The sequence below is a fragment of the Podarcis gaigeae genome (assembly GCF_964106915.1).
Source record: "Podarcis gaigeae genome assembly, chromosome: 3".
NCBI classification, from domain to species: Eukaryota; Metazoa; Chordata; class Lepidosauria; order Squamata; family Lacertidae; genus Podarcis; species Podarcis gaigeae.
In genome coordinates this window covers 45,695,462-45,706,545 of record NC_139680.1, presented here as the reverse complement: position 1 = coordinate 45,706,545, position 11,084 = coordinate 45,695,462, and the positions used below count along the sequence as shown (strand labels likewise).

The window sequence follows — 11,084 nt, the reverse complement described above, 5'->3', positions numbered from 1 at the left end:
ACACACGAGGTAAGCAACAATACAGACAGTGGTACCTCGGGTTAAGAACTTAATTCGTTCTGGAGGTCTGTTCTTAACCTGAAACTGTTCTTAACCTGAAGCACCACTTTAGCTAACGGGGCCTCCTGCCGTGCGATTTCTCTTCTCATCCTGAAGCAAAGTTCTTAACCCGAGGTAATATTTCTGGGTTAGCGGAGTCTGTAACCTGAAGCGTATGTAACCCAAGGTACCACTGTATTTTAACAAATATTCCCACTTTTTGCTAGTATTTTTAAAACAATATCAGATTCTGTTTGGGAGCAACACAACAGAAATTGGAGCATGGAGCAATCTGCTGACTTTATTGGTGCTGTCATTTTTGAGGATGCAATATGAAAAATTCAAATTTTAAGTTCATACCTTGTGTTGTTGAGAGTCTATGCTTTAGAGAAACACAGCAGAATGCAACTGCAGAGTTAAAAGTAACTGCTGTATACATTATTATTTCTTTCCTATTGTTGTTTAGTTGTGTCCAACTCTTTGTGACCCTATTATCTGCCCTTAAAAAGTTACCTGTGAAATTTCAGGGGGAAATTCAGAAGTAGGCTCTGGTGCAGCATGAAGTGCAGTTGCTGGGGGGAAAGTGGGAGGGTAAGGAAATAAAACATTTTTTAAAAACCAAGCGAAGTGCTAATTGTGATATCCTTTTCAGGTTACATTCACTCATGAATTTCATGCCTCCATTGAAATAAATGAGACACTCAGCTCCTGCAAAAGCTGCCTGTGATTGCTAGGATGCATGCAGTTTGTCATCTGTAGCAGAAGCATTCAACAGATGGTTTCTTGTTTCATTTCACTTTGATGAGCTATGTGTTTCTATGAGGCTGCCTGCATGCCTCTATTCAGATGTTCTTCCAAGACCCTGCTCAGAGTACTCTCAACTTCTGGAGTTTGGTGTTTAGTATTCCCTCCTCCAGTGGCATGCAGTCATTGGACTAAGGGGACTAGGCTGGTCCCCTAAATGTTCCCCTGGTGCCTCCTTCCCAAAGCCAGGGATGCTTCTGCCTGGCTTAGGGAGGGAGGTGCGGGGTTCCGTTGGGTCCAAGATCCGTTCTGCCATATTCCCAAGGTCTATCCAGTTTTTGGAAGGAGGCAGAAAGCTCCAGCATCCTGTCAGAGCCCTGGCACCTCCTTCACAAAGCCCAGAAAGCTTCTGACTGGCTTAGGGAGGGAGGCGCGATGCTCATGTGCGTGATGTCAGCATGTCACAATGTCACATGCATGACATTGCCCTCACAAGCTGGCACCTCTGGCCCTAACTGTTCCCTTATGAAAAATTTCACCGCAAACCACTGTCCTCCTCTGGTCCATCCACTGGACTCCTCCTTGATGAGCTTCACAAGGAAACAGAATGTGCTGCTTACTTCTTCAGCTTTAGAAATAGCTTGATACTATTGGCTAGTTTTGAACTGCAATTTGTTGGTTGCTGCACTTTGTCGTTTATTGTTGTAATTTTATGTTGATATCTTATATTTATTAGTTGCCTCTGGAATCTGTGGTTAAGGGACAAAATGTTAATGTTAACTATATGTTTCAAGTATTTATTTTACAGGGTGAGAGTGTGGCAGAGGAAATCACTAAATAAATACTAATACAGGTGAGTAACTTGCAACATCAAAAGGGCAGATAAACTCTCCAGCGACAGATTATCAATTCCTGAGCTTTGGGTCCAGAGAAGCCAGACACAGCCATCAGAGCAGATGAAAGACCTGCACATGGACCTAATTTCTCAGACTGCCATCGTCCACTTTTCTTAGTCACTTCATTCCCTTAGCTCCATAAATTCTGATTTGTGGCTTTTGAGGTTTTTTCTACACAGGTTATCAGGCCCTGCAAGGGCCAGTTTTGTTTTGCTTTTTAATGATTATTATGTCCAGCGTGTTTTGGCTGTGTTTGGAGGTGAATACCTGTTCAAACTACTCAGCTATGAATGGTCATTGGGCAGTCTCTGGCAAGTCGCTATTTCTCAGCCTGACCTCCCTCACAGGCTTGTTGTGCGGCTAAAATTGCATCCTTGGAGAAAGGTCATGATACAAAACATTATCAATAAAACTACCCTTTTCTTCTTCTCTATTCCATTTCAATAACTATATAATCAGACATCCGATTTCAGATGTACAGTCAGAGCACATTATGAGCTGCCAAGGCAGGGACTACAGTTCAGCACCGCAGGAGATTAGAGCCAGTAATGGTAGCTGCATGAACATTCATGCATTTCCTGATCAGCAGGTTGCAGCAGCCAATTTGGGTTCTTCTTTTCCTTAAGGTCTTGGCAGATAGATGATTACCAAGGCTGTTTTGTAGAACTTTCCGACTGACATAAATGTGTTTTTCTTCCCTTAGGCTGCATCCTCCCTTCTCTATTAGAGCCCAAGTTCACAACAAAATGCTTTGTATTACATGAGCCTCAAAGTGGAAAGCCTAACTACACACACATACTTGCTATCTGTTATCTACAGTTAATGTTGCCAGAGTTTTCTCCCATATATATCCACTTTCAGAGTGGCTTTCAAGTTGACAAGCCGTCTCTAACATAGCTAGATTTCACAATTCTTCTCCTAGTCTCCAGCACTGCTACAACATTCAGATTCTCCTAATTACTTCTTCACATATTAGTTTCACTTTTTCCTTACTAAACTATATGCCTTGTTTTCCCCTCACTTCTTCAGAGAGAGAGATCTTTGGAAAGGGAGAAAAGTCTGAAATTGTAAATATATGGACAGAACAAGAAACTTGTGTTGACTTCTGGGTAGATTAGAAATCTTACAGATGCAACTCAATACGGGAGGGGGTTGAACTTGTACTATAGACAAATAATTATTCGCGACAGCCCTGTCTCTTACTGCTGCATCAATGGCAGTATGTCAAATGCCACCACGCTGATGCAGAACTAAATGATCATCACATGACCAGAAAGAGTCAAACTGATGTGTCCGCTGTGATTCATCATAATCATTACCATTATTATTTTATTGTTTATATATCACTCCCTTCTTCTCAGTGAAGCTCAGAGATGTGATGACTTACCTCCCCACAAGTGGTAGTGGTAGGTAGTCGTTTCAGATTCTGAAAAGTGATTTTCATATGGGAATCTACAGCAAGACCTCAAAGTCTGCTTAAAAAGGAAGAAAAGGAAAATCTTTCACAAAAATCAGTGAATTTGGATATCCTTGCTTTGTGGTTAGTTTTAATATTTTTTTAATTTAGAGTTATTTATATCACATTCGCACACACAAATAACTCACACTATAAAAAAATAGGTCAACAATGAAATGAACATAAGTTGCCTATCATTAATGTATCGGGAGGGGGACATAAAGTGCCTTCCAGAATTATTTTTTAAAGCAGGTCTTCAACAGCATCCTAGAAATGATTAGAGAACTCCTAAGTGCAGTCTCGCTGCCTTGAAGGCCCTTGTCCCTGGAATCTAGTGCACCCATCTACAGGACCAGAGACCAGGGCTTTTGATGCCAATTTTAAGACTGACAGGTTACTATGGGCAAAGATGGTCCTTAAAAGAAATACATAAGGACCAGGTTAGGACTTATAAAAAGCTAACATTAGTAACCAATGCTAATTGCCCTGCTTTGATGCTATGCCTGTCTGTGGGCGTAGGATGCATGGTTATTGGCCTAGAGAGGCGAGCTATCTGTAAGTCTTGGATAACTGCCAGCAAGTGGACTAATGGGAGGCCCTGGCCAAACTGATGTATAACTAATGCATAAATGTTTTCCTGGGTGCAGACAAGTCATGACAAACGCTTGCTGTTTCGGTGTCTGTCCAGAGTCTGTAAAGGCAGCAAGGCTCTGCAGGTTGGTTTTTAAGTCTACATTTTATTCTAAGAAAGCACCAGAACTGATCCCTCTGGCATTCTGGGCATCCTTCTATTGTATCCCTGCATTAAACCACTCACACTAGCCCTCCTTTGAGCCTGTGAATCAGAACAATTGCATGTGGTCTTAAATACTGGCAGTAGAGCATAGTGGAGAAAGGAATAAGGATCCACACCCACCCACCCAAAATGGTCCCCACTCCAAGACTCCAGGCTTAACACAGGCCAGAGTCACAACAGGGTGACTTTTGCCCATGGTTGCTATGGACTGCGATAATAAGGAGAAAATGGCCTTAACGTTCTTATCGAAAGCAAATGAAATATAATCAATAAAATGCATTCAGTCTTCTCATTTAGTTAAATGCACATAGGGCATTTTGGTTTTAAAAACACTTAAAACTTTTCAAACTTGCTTATTATCATCAACATCTCTCCTCATCACCCTCACTATTACTAGAAGTGCATATTTCACAGCAAACAAGAAAATACAGAACTATATACTGAAAGACTTTTCCTTGCAGCTCAGTGCTTAGTTGAGATAACTTCTATGCGTAGTCAGACCTCAACAGTGTTCAAAAAGTCAGATATATATTTTTCGTCTAACTACTTAAACCTGAATCTACATTGGCGGTGAGTCATCGCTTCAGTGACACAGTGGAGGAATTCTTTATGCCTAGACAATATTGCCATCCACTCCAGGGGTCCTGCCCTTGGGAAAAGAAAGGAGGAGATACACCATTAAAATTTTGGCCGATGCTTATTGGAAGCTCAGCCAGGGGATGATGCCTTGGGGTGGAATACTAAATCAGAGTTATTCCTGTGCATGCATGCATGTGCATACACAACATGGCTACATATGGCATTGCCAATGTCACACCGATTAACGTGCTATAGTAACCAAAGAGTACTATTCCTCATAAGCTTCCCTAATACATACTCCCCCCCCCCCAATCATTTGGGCCAATTTCCTCTTCCTTTCCTGGCACCTCCTGCACTGTTGTTGTCCTTTAAGACACGGGATGGGGATTTGTCAAAGTCAATGAGCACTTTATTAAAGGGAGAGTGCTCAGTAATGAACAATTCAGCAATTTAATGAGATTCTGTAGCTCTGTCTCCAGCCTGTATATCAAGTTTCACTTCTATAAAGTACATTGACACTAATCCTCTGGCATACCCAATCTTCACCCTGGGCAGAATATTAGATTCTTCCATGGTATATTGCATTACCAGTATAACCTTAGCAAAAATGATGAACTTAACTACACTTGAGGCAACAGAGCAGGCCTGATTTGATTTTCCTGTATTGGGTTGACTATGAGGGAATTACTTATTTACTAAGATAAAGCAAAAACAGTTTCTTATTGCCCACTGAAAGCTTGAATTGGCAAATATTTATGTATGTCTTAATTCATTCTGGAGGACCAGGAATGAAATATATATATATGTATATTTGCCCACAGCAGTAAAATAGCTTAAATATTCTACGTAACAGCATTAGTAACCGTTAGAGAGGCAATTATGATAACACCTAAAGTGGTCAGTGTACAGTTTGCTGCCACTCAGAAAACAGCACATTAACCACCGAGGAACACAGTGCTAGCTGCAAGTGTGAAAGGAACAGAATACACACCCTTTTTTATGGGGGTTTCTGGAAACCTAAAATACACCAAAGAAAACACCTACTGTCGTCCTTCAGTACAGGAAGAGAGACACATTTTATGAAAATACAGGGCTGCATTAGACACCCTGGAACATGGCTAAATGGTTCTCTTGAAGGCACAAATTTTATGCTCACTGCTCAAAAAAGGTATACAAGTGGTGACCATTTTACGCACATTCACCTGATGTGCAACTGCCTATGTGACAGTCCTTTTGGACCCAGAAGAAGGTAAAATGAGGGGGGGGGGGAAACAGGGGCAAGGCAGGCTTATGCATGTTCCACCAACTCACATGGGGGGCAGGAATGGAGCCTCTCCCCAAAATAGTCACCACCTGTACCCACCATTCCATCCTTCTAAAACAACAGTAAAACACCAAGACACTGGCTACCACCCATCCACTGCTCTAAACACTTGCACAAGTAGCATTTCCGTCTGGCCCAGTTCTGATGTCCTGCTAAACAAGAATGTGTCCCAGTGTCCATTGTGTGTGGGGAAAGATCCTCTCTTTGCAATTTTAATTGTTAGACTCAGATTTTGCCAAGTGATTTTATTGTACTGAACCTTTCAGAATTTTGTCTATTGTCTGGCAATAAAGGTTTGAAATTGAATATTCACCCCTCCTTCACCCCTTTGAGAAGGGCAAAGGTGGTTATACTAAGGTGCTGCCAAGTCACTCTGTAAAACGCTCCTCATGCATAGGCACTATGGAATGGCCTAGTAAGAAGTGCCCACTTGCAAGAAGGGCCTATTGCCATTGTAGCCCAGTTCAGAAACTTGGTGACACCACACAATTCTCAGGGATAAGATGTGGGGCTGTCAAAGGATCTGTGAACTACTGGAGTTCATGTGGACATACAAATTTCATGAACCAGTCTCTTTATCATCATCATTGAAGTTGTTGCTTTAAACCCTGCCCTTCAACAAATTTCCAACAAGTATAAGCTAGTATTGGGAAAATAATACACTAATGCAAGAGGTGTAAGCTATACTATGTGCTACTGTAGTTTAAGATGCTTACACTAGATTTTCTGGCTTCCATTACATCTATATCTATATTGCATCTCTTCCTTAGCAAAACACATTTCAGGGATGGCACTGCATTTTTGTCTCATTGCAAACCAGATTACACTGAACACCAAGGGGCAGCACAACAGTCTCTCATCTTAATAATTTAGACCACACAATTATGCATCAAAGCAGAGAATGTGATCTCCCAAATGATTTTTTTTTAGATCAAACTAACATATTTTGCAGATATAAAAACCAAGGGTGCAACCCTCCCCAATGTATTAAGAGGTATCCAAAGGATGTAACAGAGGTCACCTTCAGAACACATGGATGGTCACTCAGTGCATTAGGACATTACACAAAATAGGCCACCTAGCAGTTAGAAAGCACGTCAAAGTGCAAGTAGGTAAATAGATACCGCTCCGGCAGGAAGGTAAACGGCGTTTCCGTGCGCTGCTCTGGTTCACCAGAAGCAGCTTAGTCATGCTGGCCACATGACCTGGAAGTTGTCTGCAGACAAACACCAGCTCCCTCGGCCTGTAGAGTGAGATGTGCATGCAACCCCAGAGTCATCTGCTACCTTTACCTTTATCCTTGCCCAGCTCTCCCCCACCCCAGGGTTTGGTCATGAAGCATGAGTTCTGCTGGAACAGCACTCCATTGCACACGGTCACAATTCCTCAGTATACAGATTGTGCGTCAATAATTTTCCTCTGTTGCTTCCACGAAAAACGTGATTTGTTCTTAATCATTTTCTTTTCTGTAATGCTCAAGGGTCCACAGTCCTAGTCCTCCTACAGTTTAACATACACTTCCAATTATCATTGCACTTTACCTGCCAAATTTGTTCTTCGCTCAGTGACGTGAGTCGGTCACTCTTCAAGACCTCTCGGATGAGGCAGTATGGTAGCATCAGGACTTCTTCTGGGTGGTTCTTCTGTAGCTCAGATAGGTGTTTTACCAAGAAGTCAACCACCGCTTTTTCCAGTAAAGTGAGGTTAAATAGGTCAGCAAGTTTATATAGGTCCAAGTAATTAAAGCTATTTAACTCCTGGTCAAATAAAAGAAGAAGAAAAATTAGGAGAACAAAGTTCAAGCAGAACTGAAAAACTCAGCAATGTGTTCAAACACTGCATATTTATGGTATAGAAGAAAACACGGTAATCCAAATTAATCCCAAATAAACCCAACCTTGTTCCCATATGAAATAATTCATTTATCTACAGACAAAGAGACATTTTAGGGGCTAGAAGGGGAAGGTACAGTACCAACTTAGGGACTTCTAAACCAACATCTGCTGATTCACAAAAGAGCAAATGAGAGACAGATTAGCTAGTGTGTAAATCAATCAAATTTCTTTTGTAACAGGGAAATTTGAGAGCAATCTACAACAGCTGTCACACCTTCCTTGGCTTTGGGTGAAGATGATGATTTGAGGGAGTTTACATTAGCAGAAGATTCCTCAGGAAACCTGGTCTTTCTTAGGGTGGTTTAGAACAGAGTTATAGGGGAAGAAATTCCACCTAGTCCCTGAAAGAACATCCAGAAGATGAAATGGCTCTGTTTCAGAGAAAATATATTAAAAACATGGTATCATGCCCTGATGAGATTTAATGTATCTGCTAGGTACCATGTCCCCAGTTTTGGGAGAGGCCTAGTGCTAGGGTTTGAAGAAGTTATAGCCAGCAGGGCACATATATTCATCTCTGGTGGAGTGCCCACACTTATTGAGATTTTGGGATACAATATCCCAATGTCATAACTTGAAAAACAACTTGCTAACATCACTGAAAGTACAAGGCTGAAATGTGAGGGGAAAATAATGGATTCAATTGTTCAGAGAATTATCGGTTGATGTTGTTTAAGATGTCAGGTCCTTTGGATAACTAAGATAATGGTGATGAGAACCATAATGAGAAAAAAATATTATGCCGTCATGCCATTGCAGTTGCTGAATCTTTTCTTTTGGCTGGAGTTATTTGTTTGCTGATGTTTCTATTTGATTCAAGTAAATACTTGTGGTTCTCAATATTATTATTTTTAAGTGTGGGAGATAACTTCAGATGAAGAAGCCCTTCTCCTATTTCAAAATAAATTTGTGTTTCCTTAACAGTGCACCCCATACAAGGCTTCTGGAAATTCAGGAGAGTTTCAAAAGCAGATTGGAATCTACCATTCCAAGTTTTTAAAAGATCAAATGGGAAGAGCCCAGTCCTTGGGCTCACCTAATGCAGCTCTTCAAATCCTGGCCAGTGTGAAAAGAAAAATTATTGATATTAGCTATCACAAGCACTCCCCATATTTTCTATACTGGCATTATATACTGTTATCACATTTTATTCTTGCAGTAACCCTGTAAGAAAATCAGGCCACAGTACAGTGACAGGCTGTGTAGACATTTGAACCCATGCCTCCCAAGTTCACTGTTCCACACTCCCTTCTCTATAACCTATGCTTTCACTCAGTGTTTCTCAAACTTGGGCCCCCGGGTGTTGTTGGACTACAACTCCCACCATCCCTAGCTAGCAAGGGATGATGGGAGTTGTAGTCCTGCTTTTTAACCACTGTTTGAACCACTGGGCTGCAGCTATCAGCTACCTCTCTTATACATATGGTCAGTCTGATAAACAACTTGAATATGGAGCTTTTAAGGATCTCAAACTTTGTCCCACATTATTATTTTAAACAGCACCGAGTCCTTGCCCACTCAGGATACAAGAACTTTAGTTCTGAATTCCACAGCCAAGGAAGCTAAGTATATCAGCCTCCTCCAACAAAATTCACTCCATTGTAATACCAATCACTTCTTCAGCTTAAAATTATACACTGCGATACACTGCTACCCAGCTGATGAAGCTGCATGCCAAAAAATGTCATGCTGAGATTTGAGATGTATATTACTGATCAGATAACCCACCTTCCAATCAGCGATAGGGCTTTGGAAGCATAATGACATGACAAAAGTACAGGAATTGTCTGCAGGTGTTGAACTTTTTATCTTCTTTTGCTACCCACCCCCCCCTAAAAATATATTAAGGCAGTTATCTGAAACATAGCAATCTAAACTGCCTCCTTGGAATGCATTTCAAAACAAAAATGTTATAGGAACAGTAGTATTTTTTAAGACATCTACTAAAAAGTAATTCAGTTCAGAAATGCAGTTATAGTTGTTAGGAGCAATCCAGAACTGACCACAGCTTGTGACAGCAATTTCACTTTCAAATGCTTTACCATTTTATTATTATATATGTTGCATTGAAGTCCAATGAATGTCAACATACACATGTGAAAGTCTGGACCATCAAACTATTTATTTATTGTTCTATATAATGTATACCATCAGCATAGCTCTATTCAACTTTTGTGCTTGCCTGAAAATTCAGAGGTACACACTAATGAATAATGTTGACAATCACTGGTTGGCTTCCCCATCCCTGTTTCCTGTTTTGTTACTCCCATAATCTCATATAGGTTTGTGATACTACAGAGAACTCAGGTGAGAGCAGTTTCCTTCAACTTGTCCTCAAGTGTTGCACTAGCCTACCAGACACCCAGATCTCTCTCATGGGTCAGGCAGATAATTTATAGGCCCACTGCCAATCATCAATTCTAAGTCACCAATGGTAGCCAGGTTTCCTGCAGGCTGCAATAAATTATAATCACTATTAGCTATTGGGTACCTTTGTAAGAAAATGGGGCACATTAAACTAAGGAGGAGAATGCCAATACTAAATGTTGCTCTACTGATGCACGTTCAAATGGCACAACCCAGCCAAAGCATGCTTAACTCTACTCATTTCAAACTGGAAAGTGTAATCCTATACCATATAAAAATAAGTGAAGCTTACAATATTTATCATTGATTGGATTATGCCCTGTTTCTTAATTTAGTGACTGGATCCAGACTTTGGTCCTGTCAGGAAGAGCATCCTCTGAGTGCAATTCTGCTCAGAATATAGAGCAATATGGAAGGTGATACTTGAGGTTGCAGGGGAAGGGAGGAAATCAAAGTTCCCCACTACCAGCACTGGTTCAAAATACTTACATGATCAGAAGGAGCTTTTCCCATATAACACATGCTTTTTATTACTATTTATTCATGCAGTGATTCGCCTGCTTGGTTAAAATGTGACCAAGCATACATAATTTAATAACATTTTAAACTGGCTGCCATTTTTAACTACTCCTCTTTATTTTATTGTGATATTGGTTGCTTGTTTATGAATTAGTTTGGAGAGTTGTTGTTCTGAATTTCACTGTTAATTGCCTTAGGCATTTTTTTTAATGGAAAGGTGGAGTATAAATGTAAAGAAGCGAAGCAAAATACTTTGGTGTTTTGCTTCATGAAAACGCTCTCATAGCTTGTGAATGCGTGTCAATTCTTTTCAAACTTTGTTTTAAAATTAATTCAATCATCTGTATTCTAGAAGCCTTACTGAAAATATCATAGGAACTTCTGCACACGGCTCTGAACCCTCTGAACACTTACACTGGGAACATATCTTAAAGTTGGAAAGTACTTCATGTAGTCCAACCTACAAGCC

At 40.6% G+C, this 11,084-nt stretch overlaps 1 protein-coding gene across 2 annotated transcripts in view; it reads right to left on the bottom strand.

Moving 5' to 3' along the window:
- The window catches only part of KLHL32 (kelch like family member 32), a 66,760-nt gene that overhangs the window by 21,778 nt on the left and 33,898 nt on the right, over nt 1-11,084 (bottom strand). Inside the window, exon 6 of one of the 2 annotated variants that reach the window (XM_083731278.1) lies at nt 7,376-7,591. The exons of the other annotated variant lie outside the window; for it this stretch is intronic. Within the exon in view, the coding sequence (XP_083587404.1) occupies nt 7,376-7,591 (216 nt within the window). The remainder of the gene's footprint in view (nt 1-7,375; nt 7,592-11,084) is intronic. 2 annotated transcript variants of the gene reach the window in all.